At 39.9% G+C, this 20,750-nt stretch overlaps 1 protein-coding gene across 21 annotated transcripts in view; it reads right to left on the bottom strand.

The window, feature by feature from the left end:
- Positions 1-20,750, bottom strand: part of TENM2 (teneurin transmembrane protein 2) — a 712,099-nt gene that overhangs the window by 44,283 nt on the left and 647,066 nt on the right. For all 21 annotated transcript variants that reach the window (XM_083718520.1, XM_083718523.1, XM_083718504.1 and 18 more), the window contains 6 exons: positions 11,133-11,343; positions 10,334-10,453; positions 5,020-5,281; positions 4,056-4,323; positions 2,865-3,008; positions 1,770-2,019 (listed from right to left, as the gene is read on the bottom strand). In XM_083718520.1, the coding sequence (XP_083574646.1) occupies positions 1,770-2,019; positions 2,865-3,008; positions 4,056-4,323; positions 5,020-5,281; positions 10,334-10,453; positions 11,133-11,343 (1,255 nt within the window). The remainder of the gene's footprint in view (positions 1-1,769; positions 2,020-2,864; positions 3,009-4,055; positions 4,324-5,019; positions 5,282-10,333; positions 10,454-11,132; positions 11,344-20,750) is intronic.

Below are 20,750 nucleotides of genomic sequence, written 5' to 3'. Positions count from 1 at the left end.
GCATTTTTTTTTGTAAGAAACTTTCTGGATCACTGAAAAAACGTCATGTGTAAAACCGCCCTGTCTTTTATACTGACAGTGAAAAGAGTTGACAGCTGCCTGTCAGCAGGCTTGATGCAGTGTAGGCCTGACAAAAGTGAAATGTGCTAATATCCTTTCCATTCAAACAATTGAACCACAAGAGTTTTTAAACCCTGAGCCCATCTCTACTTTGCAACTGGCTTTCCTCTTCAGTCCCTAAAATTGTCACTTAAGGCAGGTTTGACTGTCAGTGCAGTTATTCATCTTATGTGCTGTCTAACTGAGCAGAAGTGCTGTTTTATAACAGAGCAAAGCGACACTGAGCTTTGTAAATTCACACAGTATTAATCAGTGTTTATCTCAGCACTGTAAGATGAGATTTTATATTAAATTTTAGGGCCAGGATGTATATATATATCACACATATATGTGCATACATATACCAATACTAATACCAATACCTGTTTATCTTGCAATGTTTGTAAGCCATGCTGTGGGATGCCTGTTTTGCTATATACATGAGAACAAAAGTTGAGCCCTGTCAAATCAATCACTGGGTTAGTGCAGTCCAGAATACTATTTCTTACAGTAACCACAACTAGATACTTCAAAGTAGCCTACAATCAAGACATAACAGCAACAAATTCCAGGAAATGGTATTCAGTGGCATACTGAAACATGACTGTGCTCATTATGTTATCAGGCAGTTATATGTGATCACACTTTCAATCACATTTGCCTCTGCAAAAGTTTCAGCTGTCTTGGTCATACTGCTGCGTTTAAAACAGCTGCACGACCCATAATTTCCTTCTAAAATCCTTTAATTTTTCATACAACACATGTTTCATTGTGGGGAGTTTTGCCCTGCTTTTGTTGCACTATAGAGCAAGATTACCTCTCCAGACAGGAGTAATGCAGTAACACCTGGGAAGCACTGCAGAACAACCAACAAAGAGGAACTATATGTGGATGATTCAGTTATAAATCCACCACTAATACACTGTTATGGTGTCAATCACGTGTTGCACAATAAAAGGTAAAGGTAAAGGTACCCCTGCCCGTACGGGCCAGTCTTACCAGACTCTGGGGTTGTGCGCCCATCTCACTTTAAGAGGCCAGGGGCCAGCGCTGTCCGGAGACATTTCCGGGTCACGTGGCCAGCGTGACATCGCTGCTCTGGCCAGAGCCAGAGCCAGAGCCGCACACGGAAACGCCGTTTACCTTCCCGCTAGTAAGCGGTCCCTATTTATCTACTTGCACCCAGGGGTGCTTTCGAACTGCTAGGTTGGCAGGCGCTGGGACCGAACGACGGGAGTGCACCCTGCCGCAGGGATTCAAACCGCCGACCTTTCGATCAGCAAGCCCTAGGCGCTGAGGCTTTAACCCACAGCGCCACCTGCGTCCCTGTGTTGCACAATACACCTGCCCAAAAACCACCAGTCTGGAGGAACCCTAAATATAACTATCCATCGTGTGTATGGGGGAGGAGCCCATCTGATTCCAGGTGGCCTTAGTAGAAAATGGTGCGGCTAAACTGCTGTTTGAATTCCTATTGCAATCCTTGGAAGAAGGGATAAGGCAACTTCAAATATACTCTGATCCAGCAGCCTTCCTTAAATTGAGTCATTCATGTTTACATACTAAGCTACAGTGGCAGGTAGTGCTGAAAGCAACAACGATATAGGAAAACTAGAAAGAAGGACCAAGTACAAAGGCATTTGTAGCGGTGCAAACAGCAGCAGAATTACCTTAATTCCAAAATGCTAGTGACATTCCTAGAAGGAAAGATGCGCCGAATGTAGTTGAAATCCCCGACAAACAGGCTTCCATCAATTCCTACCGCAAGTGCCACAGGGGCCAGAAGTTTGTTTCCTTCAGCAAGACCATTACAACTTGGACAGGAAATACTCCTTCGACGACCGTTTCCCATGATGCTGGAGATTACAGCAGGCTGCTGCGTTAGAAACTGATTCTCTCCACTACCTTTGTGTAGAATACCTAACAAGAAGAAAAGCAAGGACTTACAATAATTCATAACAAATGACTGTTAAGTGGCTGAGCCAGTTTACCACTGGTGACTGTTTAGGATCCAACACATCCACTGACTCCTTCCCCCCCAGTATAGGTCCAAACCACTTTATGCTATGTCCCTTGCTCTCTTGCTTGCAGCTGCCACTAGCAACTGTTTCTTTTCACTTAGCCCTGGTCACAGCTGTTTCACTTTTTGTTCCTCCGAAGGGTGCCCCGAGCTACGCGCTGCCGGCTGCTGCCCGCAAGCTGTGCGCGCCCGGGGGGAGATCCCCCAGGTGCGCAAGGCTTGCAGACACCTGCGCGGAGCACGGGGCGTCCTCCGGAGGGCACCCCGTGCTCCGCGCTGCAGGCTGCCGCCCACAAGACTTGCGCGCCCGGGGGAACTCCCCCCGGGCGTGCAAGGCTTGCAGATAGCTTCCTGGAGCCTGGAGAGCGAGAGGCGTCGGTGCGCACTGACACCTCTCGCTCTCCAAGCTTCAGAGAAAGCCTGCATTCGCCCCATAGGACGCACACACATTTCCCCTTCATTTTTGGAGGGGACAAAGTGCGTCCTATAGGGCAAAAAATACGGTAATTCAAAAAGGCCAAAGGCAGACAGAGAACCCTCAATATATTTCAATTGTTTGCTGCAGTGTGCTATAAACCAGTCAATGAACACCATATGTAATGCTTATGGTTGGCATGCAAATAATCGCTTGTGTGAGTACCACCCATCAGATGTCAGCACAAGCATTCCTTGATATTCTGGAGGCAACCATGAGAATAGGGCTTGTACCCAAAGCTTAAACACATATTAAAATTGGTGAACTTACCACTTTTTATATTAAGCACATGATGTTTTTCCAAAGACCAGCCCCCTAGATTTGAGGGGTCAAGTTCAAATCCTTGGAGCAGGGCAGTTCTTTTCTCCCATAAAATCAGACTAGGACAGGTCTCATACTCAAATCCCACAGATACTGAAAAATATGTATCAATAATCAGTGATTGTGAATGATTTGTCCTCTGCCACAAACTACTGTTCCCAATATATTATCTTTTATTCTGAATTAAATTCAGATAATTGACTGCAGTTGACTGAAAAACTTGATTCACTTATACCCAGGGGAACTATAGATCCTGATAGTTTGGGGGAGGGGTGGGAGCAAATGACTGATTTAATGAGGGAGAAATAGGGGGGAAGTCAGTTATGATGAAAAGGCTAGATTCTATTTTTAATTAACTGGCTGTTCAGCACTGACTGTATTCAATATATATGCTCAATACAGTATGTGATTATGAAAAAAGTGAAAAAGAGTGTTAATACATTAACTGATGCACTAAATATACAGTAGTGAGGTTTCTTCATGTGGAGACCTTTAGAAAATATAAATTGCAATCGATCACTCCTACCAAATTGACTTTGCCCTTGCTCCAAATTTAACATGAACCTATTTATTGTTTACTGTAATAGTTATTTATGGAATCTGAAGAAGCCACCCATTATGTGGTACCAAACGGGTTTGCCACTGCACTTTTACTGAGAAAAAAGCCACAGTCCACACTGGCTTCCTGATATTTCTTGTGGTAAGCACAGTGCATAATATATATTTTTAATGCACACACAAACAGTTTTGTGAGTATATATTAAAACACTGAGTTCCTTACATATATATTTTTTACCAGAAAGCTTGTGTGTTGTAGTGGATGGAAAGTCAAACTAGGCCTAATAGGAACTGGATGCAATGCATCGTTCAGGAATGAAGCTCAGTTGTGGCCTAATGAAGTTCTCTCTAAGCTTCATCTAGCTCACTGTATGAGGAAAACATATAAACTGTCCTAAGCTCCGCCAAAATACAAATATGATAAATCAATAAATAAGCAAAGTATTATCTTCGAACACACAAAGGACACATGTGACATCAGTTATGCTGTAATGGCATTTTTTTCCAGATGAAATTTAAGATACTGCTGTTAGCATAACAGCCAATACTTAAAACCTGCAAAATGTGAATCTGATGGCTTACCTACAGCATCTGAGAGCCCATAAACCTTCTGGCCATAAGCATCCGTTTTGTCCCAAATAAAAGTGTAAGCCAAGTTGGGAGATGCTTGAAATGACTTTTGAAAAAGATGTCCTTCCACTGCAACCATCAGATGTACTTTAATTAAGTTCAGAGGCACAAGTGATTGTGTCATGGTGATCTTAAGCAAAGATTTGTATCCAGCAGTACGGGAACTCAGATAGCAGAGTTTTATGTTGGAGCCTGGGACTTCAATTTCTTCATGAAGAACCTGAGTGAGAACACAAAGCACACTTCAAATACGCACCGGAAGAGAGTTTTTTTAAAAAATAAAAATAAAAAAGATATATCATGTTTTTTATTTCAAGACTGATGACTTTTTGCTGCTGAGATGTTTTAATCTGGTCTTCCTGCAATGGCCCAATTTAAAGTAAGATTTCTGGATATTTTGGTCACTTTTATAGTTTCTTTTTTAAAAAAAAACACTTCTGGTAGATGTGTAAAAAGGAAACACATGTTGTCAGCAAGGACAGACACAAGTCTGACACGTATTTGTTTTGTTACTACAATAATTCTATGTACATGAAATACTCATGCCTGTCTTTATGGATGTGATTAAGACTTTCGCCTCCAGAAGTTTTGTACCCAATTTTGTTCAGAAATGCAATGTCAGAAATGGCCACAAAGAATGTCTAGACAAGGATTTCACCATTTCAAGTCCGAATTAAAGATTTTAATCTGATTAAACATTATTCAGCAGCAACATTTACTGTATTTATATTAGTGTTTGATAAATACCAAATATGCGAAGGGTTGAGCGTCTCCCCATGCCAGTGAGCCCTGGCCAGCCATGGCCCCCAACTTGTGCCTGCTATATATTCTGAAGTATTTGGATATGTGTGTCTGCCCCTTCACACTTTCGGCACGATCACCTGCTTGTGGCTGTTTTTACATTTATGCTTGATACCTGAGTCTCTGGAACAATGGGGTTTCGGCCAGGAGCATCACTGAAGAATGTGGAGAGTGGAGATGAAATTATAACTGGATCAGGCCGGATAAAACCACTTAAATCACAGCTAGGAATGGAATTCTCTTCAGTCTTCATTGCAAGTGTATCCATGGCATAGAAGCTGTTCCATGGCAGCCATACTGTCCTCTCTTGGCTCATGAATGGTGCTCGCTCAAAGTGTAGAGTTAGAGATGCTCCTCCATTCGCAATCAAGTCAAACCTAGGAAATTTTGAAGTTCACATCAGGAATAATTATAGAGTGAGACAAGGGAATAGGCCAGCCTTTACCAACTTGGTGCCCCCCCCCCCCCCCGGATTATTGGTCATGCTGGCTGAGATTGGGAGTTGTAGTCCAAAACATCTTGAGGTCACCAGGTTTGGTAAGGCTAGAACAGACAATGAAACGTAGGAGAGTATCGAATAATGAATGATCAAGACCTGTTGAAGGCAATTGCTGACTTAGGTTATACCTAGATCAACAACAGTTGGCTCACTGGCGGCACATCATATTAACCATCAACCCACACTGCAGTATTTATGTGAATCTAATGCACTATTGAATCTAATGTGCACCTCAATTTTCAAAACCTTTAAACCAAAAAAGTATTTGCTGGCAAATGTAAATGCCCCATCAAATCTAATGCGCACCCTAATTTCCACAACGTAATTTGGCCTAAAAAGGTGCGCATTTCATTTGTGTAAATACGGTATATGTACAAGGTGGGGCTGTGGCATAATGCAATATCCTGCAAAAAATGTGTAGTTGCTGGTGTGACTGTAGTGCTTATATACACTGATTCAAAAAGTTTAGGATGTAGCTGAACCTTTGAACAACAAGGGAGTGTGTTAAAAAAAGTAAATTTACACATTTATTTAGAAATTTTCGTAGCTCATCCTTCCCTTCAAATCAGAGCACAGAGTAATTTACAACGCATGAGATTGCAGAGAAGATTAATACTTCAACAGATGTGGGAAAATCCCTGTGCCTGATCTAACATTCTCAGAAGGGGAGTCTGAAGAACACATGCAAATAGTGGTGATGAGATGAATTCTAAGTCTTTATTGACAAAGTAAAAACTAGCAACTCGCTGCCTCCTGATGATATTCACCTGAGAACAAGACTTGCTAAAGAAGAATCAGCATGGCTCCTGTAAAAGTAAGTCTTGTCTAACAAACTTTTCAGAGTGTATTTGAGTGTCAATAAGCATGTGGGTACAGGTGATCCTGTAGACACTGTGCACTTGACCTTTCAACAATTTTTTGATCAAGTTCTTTCCCATAGTCTCTTGACAGTCATATGATAACAGGACAGGTTTTATTCTCTTATGGAACAGTTGCTAGCTAAGGGACAAATAGTTCTCATGATAGAGAGATGTAGGAAGTGGGTTTCCCCATTAATCTGTATGGGAACTGGTGCTTTTTAAGTTGTTCATAAATGATGTGAAATTACAGGTGAGCAGTGAGGTGACCGAGTTTGCTGATGACACCAAATTAATCAGGGTGCTAAAAACAGATAGTAATTGCGAGGCTCTTCAAAATTGCATTAAAATGGCAAATGTGGTACAGTGTAAAGGTAAAGGGACCCCTGACCATTAGGTCCAGTCGTGGCCGACTCTGGGGTTGCTTTACTGGCCGAGGGAGCCGGCATACAGCTTCCGGGTCATGTGGCCAGCATGACTAAGCCACTTCTGGCGAACCAGAGTAGCGCACGGAAATGCTGTTTACCTTCCCGCCAGAGCGGTACCAATTTATCTAGTTGCACTTTGACATTCTTTGGAACTGCTAGGCTGGCAGGAGCAGGGACCGAGCAATGGGAGCTCACCCTGTCACGGGGATTCGAACCGCTGACCTTCTGATAGGCAAGCCCTAGGCTCAGTGGTTTAACCCACAGTGCCACCCGCAAAACAACAACAACCCCAATTTCACATATATGCTTATGAGGTGTGAGCTGTTAATGACCAAACAGGAAAGTGATATTGTGGTGGATAGCCAGATGAAAATGATGATCTAGCACTTATGAAAAAGGTGAACTGCATATTAGGGATCATTAAGAAAGGGAAAGAAAATTAAACTGCCAATATCATAACACCTTTATACAAATATATGGTGTGTACAATTCTAGTTGCTGCACTGCAAAAAAAGATATTGCAGAGCTGGAAAAGGTGCAGAAAAGTGCAACCAAAGCTATCAAGGGGCTGAAACAAATCCCCTACAAGAGAGATCATGTGGAGATACTTAATTTAGAATAAAGGGAGAAAGGGGGAAATTATGTAAAATTATGTATAAAATTATGCATAGTGTAGGGAAAGTAGATGAAGATATGGTCTTCCTCTCATAATACTAGAACAAAGGGTCATCCACTGAAGGATTTATTTGAAGCAGCATTTATATAGTGCTAAATCACAAAACATATCAAAGTGGTTTACAACATTAAAAAGATTAAAAAAACATACAAAGATTAAAAGCAATTTAAAAACAAATATGCTAAAAACAAGCATCAATAAACTATTGTGAGAGATGTACTCTTAATTTCCTGCATAGGCGTGGCAGAATAAAAAAAGTTTTCAGCAGGCGTTTAAAAGTTGGCATAGAAGGTGCCCGCTGAATGTCTATTGACAGTGTATTCCACAGCACCGAGCCAATGACACTAAAGGCTCAGGCTTTTTTTTTTTTTACACACTGCATAGTTAAACTTTGGGACTGCAGTGGTGGCCACCAACTTGGATGGCTTTTAAAGAAAGGATCAAACAAATTCTTGGAGGACAAGAGTATCAATTATTAGTAGTAATGAAGGTTGTATTATTTTTCTATCAATGGCAGCACACCTCAAAATACCAGCTGCTGGGGATCAAAAATGTGATAGTGCTATTGTGCTCATGTCCTGCTTGTGGGCTTCCTATGGACATCTGGTTGGTCACTGTGGGAACTGAATGTTGGATTACATCCAGAAAGGTTCTTCTATAGAAGAAATGTGAGATGCGTGTATATATTTTACTTATCTGCTGTTCACATGTTCTCATGATAGAAGTCATAGATGCAGATATAGCCTAGTAACTACTACTACTACTACTACTACAACAGCATATTTTTTGTATACAGCGATACCTTGTTTATAACCATAATCTGTTCCGGAGGTCTGGTTGTAAACCAAAACAGGTTGTAACCCAAGGTGTGCTTTCGCCAATGCCCCCCCCAATTGGTTGTAATAACAAAAGAAAAGGGTTGTAATCCAAAAAAAGGGACACACACTTCAGTCTTTGACGTGGTTGTAAACCAAGATGGTTGTAATCCAAAACGGTTGCAAACCAAGGTACCACTGTACTGCCCTTCATGCAAAGATCAAAGGGGAATTAATGATACAATATGGATATGTATTGTATGTATAGCCTGAAACAATGTCTGTAATACTAGGAATCCTCTTCCCTTCTGGGAGCTCTAAAAATGACAGTTCAATAAGGTTCACCACTAAATAATTTTAAGCACCCTCACAAAAATTCCAATGGTTCCATGAGGAAATCATGAAAGTTTTATAATAGTTTAGAAGAGTAGTACAGAGATGGACTTAAATGAGTATGCAGGATGACATCTACAAAATATTATCAGATTCCATGTAAATGTTTTTGTGATTTAATCCTAACCATCCTTTCATTAGGTTGTGGCAGATGGCAGAGAGCAATGATGGAAATTTGCATGACTGCTCTCTGTGCTGGATCAATTTCAAAATGAAGAAAATGTTTCTCTCCAGAATTTAAAAACACTAAGCATTTCCTCTAATGAACCTAGTAAACCTGTGGTTTTCAAAATGAGAGATTGGCTTTCCTAGGGAGGTGAAGACATCTGGTAGAGAAGAGCTAAACCCTCCCAAATACTTGCCATAACTCGAGAGGTCATATTCTCTCCCGTCATTTAATCCAGGAAGCAATACTGTTCTGTACTGCATGCTATCTCTCATTTGTATCAGCAAAGCTGAGAAATGGAGAGTGTAAAGCACTAGTTTCAAACAAGATTGGTTCCTTTTTTACCCCCCCCCCCCAAAAAAAAAACCTGTTACGGATATGGCTCTGAATTGATTTTTAAAAATTCTGAGTTCTTTCAGAACAGAGACAAGTAGCTTGTCTAACAGGCTGTTTCTCTCCTCCCATGTATACATAGGAAAGTCCAAATATTCATTTTCTTGATTCAAGGATGCATTATAGTGCAAACTTTGAGAATTTCCACTGTGAACATGGAGCTGCTGTTAACAGCCCTTGAAAAAAAGAATGCACATGGGTTTGTGAAACATGGTAAAGCACTGACTGGGGCGTAGCTACCACTATGTTGCTCCTGTGAATAACCCTTGAAAAACAATGCGAATGCATTCATTAAAAACTATAAAACGTTGAATGGCAGGTAGCTTTGAGCAAACAAAATTCTATGAAGCAAAGATATAGATGGAACAATGTAATGTATTAAAGCCCTGAACCACCATGGTTAGTGTGGTATTTGTCTACATAAAACCTGGAAAGCTTAGTATTGCAGCTGTGCAACAACAACTTGAAACCACCCCCTAGCCACAGCTTGGTTTCTGATTAGTTATTCCAATTCAAACTATTTTATATGAGTGCATACTGCTGCAAATAGTCACAATGCCTTTTTCAGAGATGTATTATTTTATTGCCATATCCAATAAATTAGGTAAAGCGTGACATGTTGCATTTTTGTTTGCGCTGAAGTTGTGTGAACTTCAAATCAGATGATAAATAGGAAAACAGGACACACTTCTTCACGCAGCAGGAAACTGTCTAAGTATATTCAATTATACTCCTTTGATTGTGTTCTGCCCCCAAGAAACTCTGAAGATAGTGGATTTTCAGAAAGGAAAGGGGAAAATAGGAACTTTTAAGATAACGCACTGTTTTATAAAGAACTCCCCACCCCACTCACTGCCCCCCATATGAATGTTATCCTGCCTTGAATTTCAAAATTAAGTATTTCTGGTCTCAGCTGGATATTGCTGTAGCCCACAAATGTTTTCAGAGATATAGTAGAGTTTCTGAGAAAATAAGCTCGACTGCTAACACATTATTTTCAGAAGTCAGCCCTTTCATATTTATTTCAGTTAGTATTCAAATGCCATGTGAAAAATTACTTTTTTGTTTTCTTGAAAGCTCTTTAGCCCAGTAGGAATTCCATACATAATACCACATGGTTTCATTAGATAGCACCACCTGTTAATCTGCACAGATACTGCATACTAAACAGGGCAAACACTAAATGAAGCAAGTAGACTTACGTGCCATCCTGGCGAGTGATGGTATAGCCATACTTGGGAAACTTGACAAATGACACATTGACTCCAACGAGTGGAGTTCCATCTGTAGTCACCACTTGACCTCGTATAAGAGATACAAGACTAGGAAAGAAATGCAATTAAATGTCAGTTCTGAAAGATTATTTGGGAACAAAGAATACTATTCTAGATGTGTTTACTCCTGCACAAATGCACATTCAATCTTGACTCTGATCTCTTCAGTTTCAGGGAACAGACTACAGGAATGTACAGTGGAACCTTGGCTTTTGAACGTAATCCATTCCGGAAAGCTGTTCAACTTCCAAGATGTTTGAAAACTGAAAACTGAAAGTGGAAGCCTCAATTAAATAGGGAAACCCAAAAAACAGAAGCTGTGTTGGATGTTCGGGTTCTGAAAAACGCTCGAAAACCGGAGCATTTACTTCCAGGTTTTTGGCGTCCGGGAGCCAAATCATTTGAAAATGGTGCCATTCAAAAACTGAACTGATTGTATTTAAATTGAGGCCATGTTGGCTTCAATCACTTAGCTATTCTTTTGGTTCTCTTAACATTTCAATGCAGAATAACAAAGTATTCTGGGTTTATGCCTATATGGAACTAGAGTTGAAAGCAAGCATCCTGACGACTGTTAGAAAATCACAAGGAAGCCCCTAGAATGAGATTTTACCTCAAGATGGAAGAGAATATCATTTCTAAAAGCAGCAATCCATGTTAAGCCATTATTAAAACTTGTGTCAGAAGTACTTCCCCGTCTCTATAAAATCATATTTTTGGCCATTACCTGCTGTTGAAAGGATTTTCTCCTGGGATTATATGAGTGCTGTCTTTCCCCACTAAAAGCTTGATTCGATCATAGAATGACTTTACAGTTGGTGAACCAGAGTGACTTTGTTGTATAATGTCTAGAGGGTCACGTGAACCACGGCATAGCAGGCTATTCTGACAAGTCGACTGGAGGCAGCAGTCTGGATCAAGGCAGTCAACGAGGCCATCTGAAAGCAAAAACACACAGGCTGTTGTTGTTGTTCATTCATGGATAGAAGTAGCCCCAAAGTTTTTGCTGTCTGCAAGCATTCAGATTGGTTGTAGCGCTCAGTTATTTCCATACAATGAAATTACAAGTATCACTGAAAATAATATACGTTGTATATATTAGCTGTACTAACTTATTGCTACCCCCTTGTTTCATATATGGTGTTTGCTGTCTTGGTGTCCTAGACAACATTACTGTATTTAAGATCAACCAGAAATAGGGATTTTTTTCTGTCTGGGGCACAGGACAAGATGATGTCACCCCCTACCCACTGCCACCCCATATATAAAAGGTGATTAGATTGACAGTTGAATCTTAGTCTGATTCTGGCAATGGGACAAAGTCCTCCCCTTCACCTTGGGACAGTAAACTAGCTTAGGGGGCATGGCAGGTAAAGTAGCACACAGAACTTTGCCAACTTTCTACCCCTCAATATTTGATGCATTAGGTGGCTGCCTCATTCTGTCTCTTGATAGGGCGAGCCGTAATCCAAAACTGTTTTGGAAGAACATGTGTGGAGGAAATTCTCAAGGACTGCTAGTAGTGGATGACATGGTGGGTGGCAGCACTTACCTGATCTCAGGTTCGTTGCATTAATGCTGCTTATGGAGAGGTAGAGGAGGAGAAATAAGTGGCTTAGTTTAGACACACCAATGGAGTCAATCTGGTGTGCATGCGCCATGCCATTCTCCCCCCTCCCCACCACTGCTTGGTAAGCAGCAGCAACATGACTCACCAGAGGTCAGGTGAATGCTGCTGCCCCAATGCACCATCCACTACTGGCAACCCCATACCTTTGGAAAGTTTTTTCACTCATAAATCTGCTAAAGGCTGGATATTTACACCTTGAAAATGGGACGAGAAATTTATTCAAACTGAATTTTGTTGGCTATCCAGGGAGAGGGCAGAATAATTAATAAACTGTTGTCTGTCCCAATACCTTGTGGTGGATTGGGCTATAAGTTCAATAAATAAATAATACTCTGCTTGAGCTTGCGTGGGCTTTATTGTAGACCTTTTCTGTGTTGGTATTATTACCCATGAACAATGCAATCTCTTAGAAAAATTAAAAATGAAATAGTTCTTGATTAGTTCTCTTTGTTGTTTGAGCTGTAGATGTTTTTCTTTTAAGGTCAGCAGCCTTTACATGTTAGGATCCCCATTCATCTTGAATCTTGTTTCTGTCATGGAGCAAGGATGATCCACCCCCATCCTTTGAAGTCCATTTGCTACCCACTTTATATAATCAATGTGAGAAAAAAATTGGGTTCCAATAATAATTCAAGACAGTTTTTCCATTAAAGCCTGAACACTTTTTCCTTGATATCCTTCCTAGGCTTGTTGTATTTCTACCACTACAGACTGAAAATTGTCTTCTGCTTTTAGTTTGCTCAGTGCTTTTGTTCAGGCAACTGTGAAAGAAGAGAATCCTATCAATACATTAAAGAATCAAAAAGGCAAGACACAGGATAGAAATTACTCCCTTTCCGCAAATTTATATTTACCTGCTCAAGCTATTGTGTGTGTGTGTGTTGCTATGTCTATGGGGGTGAGAATATGTTATGCCTATAATGACCTCATCAAGTTGCATGATTATGGGCTGCAGCGGCTGAACACTTTTGACGACACCATGAACTTTAAATTGGCACACCAATCTCCCAGTGGCCTGTCAGTCATGTGAATAACATCTTCATGCCAGCGAGCCCCCTTGGATATAGTCTGACATTGCAATCTTCAGTAAATTACCCTGTCACTGCCAATCTTACAGTTATCTCGCAAACAATCAAGGAGGCAATCAAACTGTTCTGAAGTACCAGTTCAGGACCTAGGGGGGCTAGAAATGTCTCCATTCAATACCAGTGAGAAACCTGAATAACACGGCTTAGATACTAAATTGAAATATGCACACACCTCTACATAAGAATAATACACTATAGGTTTCATGGTTAGGTCTGTACAAAGAATCCACATAAAAAAATAAATATAAAATCTCTGACTGGGCAATACTTTTATTAGGCCAACCAAAAAGTAAAAAAAGAAAAGAAGTAAGTTTTCAAGTTCTGTAGAACTCTATATTAGACGGGATGTTTTTTAAAAAAGAGGAGGGCAGGGTGGAGGGAGCTGGTTTAATGTTAAACTTTAACACAGCGCAAGGGTCTTTGCTAGCCCTTTGCTTGGTGCTGAATAAAGAGTTTGCAGAGCTGGCAGTGGGGCATTTGGCAAGTGCTGTGCAAAGCACTTTGGAAGCCCTGTGCTCAGCACTCCCCCAGTGCTGAGCATAGGCCTGGCAAAGCTGTTTCTATAGGGATCTGCTGCATGATCAACAGAGAACTCAGTCTTGCAGACAATGCAGCATACTTGAACCCACTGCCCATCACTTAAATACAGCTTTCTGTAACGGTTGGCTGCAACTAACCCACACTTGATGTGATGCAAAGTTTAGGACAGGTGGGTGTGCTTGGTCTTATAGGCCAAAGTGGGACCCATGCTGGGTCAAATTTGACCCACAGGCTGGAGGTTCCAAACCTACGACTGCATAGAAATCGGCACTGCTCAACTATGATGCATATTCATGTTTTTGCTTGTTTTGCTTAGATGCTTTGGAAACACAAAAGCCCTTTCAATTTCAGCACACTGTCAAATATCTGTGTGAAATTATGATAATGTAATGTACACGGTGACAGGACACATTACAATAGATGTCCAAAGAAGATATGAAGTGTACCTGGAGAGAAAACATCCAAAGTGCAAATGCCCATTTCCCATTGACCAATTTCCCATTACTAGGGAAGCACATTCAGGTCTAGCATTAGCAATAGCAATAGCAAGTCTTTCTGAAACTCTAACGCTGCAATTCTAAACACACTTACTAGGGGGTTAATCCTATTGAACACAGTGGGATTACAATAGAATAACCAAGCACAAGATTGCTTTGCAAATGGGAGCACAAAGGAAAATGTAATATTGAAGAACTTTAGAAAGTCTACAGTCACACCAATTATTCAAACACTCACACATTTTTATATATTACACTGTATACATTTGTATTATCACTGTATTGATCCTGGGTAATGAGGCATACAAATGAATATATTTTACTGAAGCAATATTTGCTAGTGAGAGTAGGTAACACTTTTAAGTTTCGCATAACTTTATTTGAAAGGAAAAGAAGGGTATCTCCAAGCTTAAGAATTATACATTTATTATTCTGCTTAACAGATAAAATACATATTTAGTTTAGCTCATTTTCCATTTAAATAAACTTAGGAAACCCTGAAAGCTAACATTCTAATAAACAAGTTGGAATATTAAAGGGAAGATGTTAAAACCTCAAAACCTGATATGTTATAGATGAAAATATAGATCACATAGTCTTACAAATGAAATTCAAATATGTTGGTATTCAGCAAACACTGCTATGCTTAACCTATTTTTCTGGGGTTAAAGCCTTACCCCAGGCACACATATTATTTTACAATTTACACATAAGTAGATCTGCAGGGTAGCACTTCTAGGACATTGTTACAAATTGTTACCTGTACAACAACGTCCCGAATTTTTAGCCAGTTGTCACTTACCATTTTCCTTCCAAAAACAACACACACACCTTGCCACTGGCGTGCATTTACTACCCCAGCCAATGTTAGAAAGCACAATCATCTCCCCCCCCCCATGACAAATGATCAAGGAAAGATCAAGAAAGTGTCAACAGGCTGGCAGAAACTGTATAATGTTATTTGGGAACCATTCTTTAATCAATGGCAGTTTCCTTGAAGGTTTTTTAATGGGTTAGAAAAACACCCCCCAAATTAATTAATATTAGTTTATGTTTGTTTTCAATTGTAATAAAAATAATTCTAGGCAGTTTACAATATTTTCACTTTAAATTATATTTTTGTTGTTTGCAACAGAAAATAAAAATCATAGCTAATGAAAAGAACAGAAATGGTGCTGTTTATTCAATATGCAAGAGCAAGCATTCAGCAGAGACAAATTCTGCCTCTTCTGAGTAAGTTTTTTTTGGCCCTAGAGTATTGGGTATTGTCAAGCACACTTCATCCGACACTGGAGACACAAATATTACCTGCGGTTCATACCCTCTCCCCATCCAGCATACATTGGAAATCTTACTGGGGCAGAAAATCACACACACAACCTTGATGAAGGTTAAGTGCCATTGAAATTATATGATAAATAAATAATTTAAATAATATAATAAAACATGATGAAATATAGGCTAACCAATTTTTTCATACAATGTATGCATCTGCATGTGCATGCATGCACACAGTATCTCATGTAACATTCCCTAAACTTTAGGGAAAGCTACATTAATATAAGACTACAGTGGAATAAATTAAAAGCAATAGCTTTCGTTCATCCCCTTTCTAAAAGTGTCAGGAATTTATATTTTTTATGTCAAAAAGTGGTTTTGTAGGAAGATAATTTGTCAAATTGCAGCAGTAAATAATCCGGAATGGAAGCTGAAATAATGAAGAACCTCTATCTGCTTTATAACACAGCTCAACTCAACTATCCCAAGTGGCTAACTCTACTGAACTCAATGTGAGTGATGATTATACCAGTATATAAATATGGTCCCGTTGTTGCAGCAAATTCATACTTGTCTTTTCATTAAACCAGGGAATTATACAGCATCTCCTCCTCCTTGCTTTGCTGCTTCCATAAACTCATGACCCGATCATCAGATTTGTCAATGAAAAGCATTCCTAAGGGAAGCTGGAGTGTTCTGGATAAGCAAAAGATATACCAGCTATGACAATTTATTTTACTTTTCCAAAGACTTTAATCAGGAAATAACGAGTATTTCTAATCTATTTCCCATCTTATTTTATAACCACCTGTATTTACAGAGACAATTTGGCAAGTAAGTAGGTTAACAACTGATGATTTTTAGCACACTGTGTTTTAATTGACTAACTAATGGCAAGATGTCTGTGTTATCAACCACAGTTTTGTGAGTTGTTGTTAAATTACATGATTATCACAGTTTTCTGCTGTTATGAGTTTGTGGGTACTAGACACTTATAATCCATGGATTCAGTGAGTGTTAGAATTTAATCAAGCCTTGGGGTGTTAAGATACAGACAACTCTAATCCCTGGATCTAGAAAGTGTTAAACGCTAATTAAGACAGGCTAGCTTCCTCATGAGGTGACTGCCTAGGGGAATGGGCCATTAAGAGGATAATGGATCAAAGGGACCCAGTGAGAGACAGTAAATCAGTTGGGCCCCTCCATCAACAGATTAAGCCAGAGTGGGTGGAAAAAAGGCTGGGGGCGGGATGCTCACAGCCTCCAAGCCCCTGCCCCCAACTGGCTAAATTATCACTTTCCGCCCTTACCCCAATGCGGTTGGAGGTGGACAGCGCCAGCCATAACTTCCCCCAGGCACACTGGAAGATGGCGGCCTCCCTGAAACCCACTGCAGGCATGGCAACGGCTGCCCACCCAAAGTCCCCGGTTAGTGGATAAAAAGGTAAAGGGTACCCTGACCATTAGGTCCAGTCGTGGCTGACTCTGGGGTTGCAGCGCTCATCTCGCTTCATTGGCCGAGGGATCCAGCATACAGCTTCTGGGTCATGTGGCCAGCATGACTAAGCCGCTTCTGGCAAACCAGAGCAGCGCACGGAAACGCCGCTTACCTTCCCGCCGGAGTGGTACCTATTTATCTACTTGCACTTTGACGTGCTTTCGAACTGCTAGGTTTGCAGGAGCAGGGACCGAGCAACGGGAGCTCACCCTGTTGCGGGGATTTGAACCGCTGACCTTCTGATCGGCATGTCCTAGGCTCTGTGGTTTAACCCACAGCGCCACCCACGTCCCGCGGTTAGTGGATATTACCTAGTAAAACATTAAAACTCCCCTTTCGTAGTGTGTTATTAGGCTAACAGCCACATGTCATGATAAGTATTTATTTGATGTTTAAACTTGCTAAATATTTGTGGCTACTGTTCAGCGTATCTAAGAGGACTTTGTATAAATTAGCTGAATGCATACAAACACTTGCATTTCTCTCATTAGTCTCAGTGGCCACTCAAGGAATAATAAATGGATAAGATTACAGATTGTTACAGGATAGCATGATGGCTGTTGTTTAAGCACATGACCAAGTACAGCGAAGTAGGTATAGCAGGTATTGATGGAGGTACACTACTCATTCAGTCCAAAGAGAACATTGCCTGCTATCTGTAGATGCTCAAGAAACAGAAGCATAGTTGAGGAGGCAACTGACGCCACTGTTTGAGTGACCTGCTTTATGTCTCCTGAATATTGCCACCCTAATAGATGTATTCCCTTTTTCTTTCTTTTTCTTTTCTTTTTGATAACCAGAAGCCTGGAACACAACCCTGGTCCCTGAAAATGATCAGCTGAAACCTCTGGGCCTGCTCAACTGGTTGCAAGTGCCAAGTGCCAATTTTTGAAAATGCTAGCACTAGCTCTACTGCACTCATGTCCTCTGTAGCTGCTTTCCCAACTGAGTCATTGCCAGAATCAATAAAGTTAATGTCAGTAACAGTTTTGGGAAGGCAAGAAGTGCAAAGGCTTTGTTACAAAGTATAAAAGATATTTTCTTTAAGTTAGAAAAACAAGCAAATGAGGATTTAGTGACTCATGCGAAGGACCATATTTGCTGCAGATGCTGCCTATATTTTATACATATTTTAAACTGTCAATAACAGATACCAATTGTTTATTATAGTAGCAATTTTAAAGATGCCTTTGAGAACCAGGTCTATTGTATTTGCTTTAGGGAGCCTTTTTATCTCCTGAGGTATTGTGGGTATTTGTATTGAGAACCTTATAAATCTTTTGTCTGACTTGAATTAGAGACCCCTGCTGTGGCAAAGCTTGATGAGGCAAGCTAAATTACATGATTTGCTTTTGTGCTGTGAAATACTTGTATTATCTTAACTATCACAGGCCTGATGAAATATCAAATCACAGGATTCACTGTTCTATAAAAGCAAAGCTTGTCCAAATAATTATTGCAGAAGGGCAGGATCCACTTTTCCCCTTTCCCTTTCCCATTCCCCCCCTTTCGTTTCAAAATTATTTGTTCTAAGAAACTTAAAAACACACCCTTACATTCCAATATATGGAACAGGGCAAACATGTTCAGAAACACTATTGCTCTAGAAGTGAATTTACCTATGAAGGGAAGAAAAAATTAATTTACAGCTACAGGCTTAAGTTAGAAATGGAACCACCCCCTGGAAGATTGTGCAGCATACCATGCAAAATTCCCCTCTAATATTATTTTGTGCAAAAGACACAAATTGGGAAACCTGCTGCTCCAGATCGGGCTTCTGTGGTATATTTTCCTTCATACTGAATAGTATTTTCTATGATGTGCAATATTTTGAAAACCAAAACAAGATGTATAAAATTCATCCATAATTATAAAAAGGAGGGGTTTCTGTTTGTTTGTTTCAATGGGTATTTATGTGATCAATTATTGATTTTAGGCCTTAATCACTGATGGAATGTTTAATTTCATGATATTCCCTCCATTTTTTAAGCTGGTTTGAGACTTTCCAAAAATAGGAGCAAGAGCCTGTAAATTATAGATAAATAATGAGATACTCTTTTTAATTTTGTGTGTGTGTGCGCGTGCACATATGTGTAGAGGCAGTAGGAGTGGGAGATAGGCTTAGGGTGGAGAGAGAGAGACAGAAAGAATATGCTATATCCCAAATTCCTGGAGAAAATCCTCTTAGCTATTATACCAGTGTGTTCTGTGATTTTGGGATATCAGGCTGGCAACTGAAGTAAATGGGCAATGCCATATATATAGATGTTTTATGCCTATGAACATTTCACAATGGCATTTTGCATTTTACAAAAATTTATCAAGACTTTCCAAAGTTTAGGTAGATTTTAATAGGTAGAGTTTTCAATACTAAGAAGGAATATAATTGCAATAAGCTAAAACAGTAATGAGGAATATTTTGAGTTTCTGGCTCAATGCTATATGTACATACTGTTGCACACCACCCCAATCTCTGAGTGGTGCTAGAATCCAGGAGTTCCGGGTGCTTAACTACAGTTTGTGTTTCCTTTTGGAATGAGGCACAGTGGAGACTGGGGTCTTTATTTACACATAATACAAACTGAGCCCACGATGGAGGGGTTCACAGCATTAACACCCCAAAACTGTGTTGCTTCCACCATAACCACAGCCTTGGATTCAAACAGAAACCAACCATTACTCTGACTCTCTCTCCAGCCAAAAGCACATGCGATTTTGCAGCTGTCTACTCACATAACCCCAAGGTTTGCAAGCAATCTAATTGTTGCTATTAACACTGGAAATCCAGAAAAGTCTGTACTTGATAATAACTTTTAGCCTTTTGTTATCCTGTGAATCTTGTTTTGAAATATTTTAATTCTCTGAATTAAGTCCATGGTGTTTTAAATGGTTATATGTGCCATTTTGAGAGATTTATAGATTTAATCACAGTACTGTGAGTATTAGATTCGTCATATAATCTTGAATAACTGTTCATAATCCCCACCAAAGATACTTAACAGTTATTTAGACTACTGAGGACTTGATTAGAAGAGGGATTAAATTTTAAAGGATGCTGCAAAGAGTAAATTAATGGACTTCAAACATCTTTTTAAAACCGAAAAAGGATTCTGGAATGAAAGCCTTTAACAGGGAGTTGGCCTCAGGAAAATGCTATCTTTTAATTAGACTGCCACCTTTGGAAAATTATTTTATAAAAAGCCTCACCTTTCACACACACACACACACACACACACACACACACACACTTTATATATTAAAAAAAAAATCAGTTTAATGAAATCAGAAACAAATACCGTATTTCATAAGACACATATACTGTGCAATTCTTCTCCTGGGCACAGAAATTTATTTTATTTCTGTATGACAAGGTACTTAAATTTTGTTCCACCCCCACAACAGAATACTAGTATGTGACTGAGATTTCACTGCATCCAGCTGTATTTGTATGATTAATAAGACTAGCAGATATCCATAATTAGGAATACGGAACTCCCCTCCATGGGAAGGACAGCAAAAGCATACCAGAAATAATTATACTTAACTCCTACAGAGATTCCGACCTGAAGATAACCTGCTGAAAGCTTAGAATTCACTCTCTAAACATTTAGTAGAATGGCATTTTTTCTTTTAGTTTGACATTTCTACACCTTGGATCTGATTTATGCCTCATGTAAGGCTGAACATGACCCTGCCTTTATAAAGAAGAGAGACTACTTAAAGGTATGATTCTAACTAATAATCTCCATATGGCAAACCAAAAGCATCCTTGATTATGTATCTCCTTTGTGAGCAGTTTTCTACCTTTAAGGCT

This window comes from Podarcis gaigeae, assembly GCF_964106915.1.
Source record: "Podarcis gaigeae genome assembly, chromosome: 2".
Taxonomy (NCBI): Eukaryota; Metazoa; Chordata; class Lepidosauria; order Squamata; family Lacertidae; genus Podarcis; species Podarcis gaigeae.
This window is presented reverse-complemented; position numbering and strand designations above follow the sequence as displayed.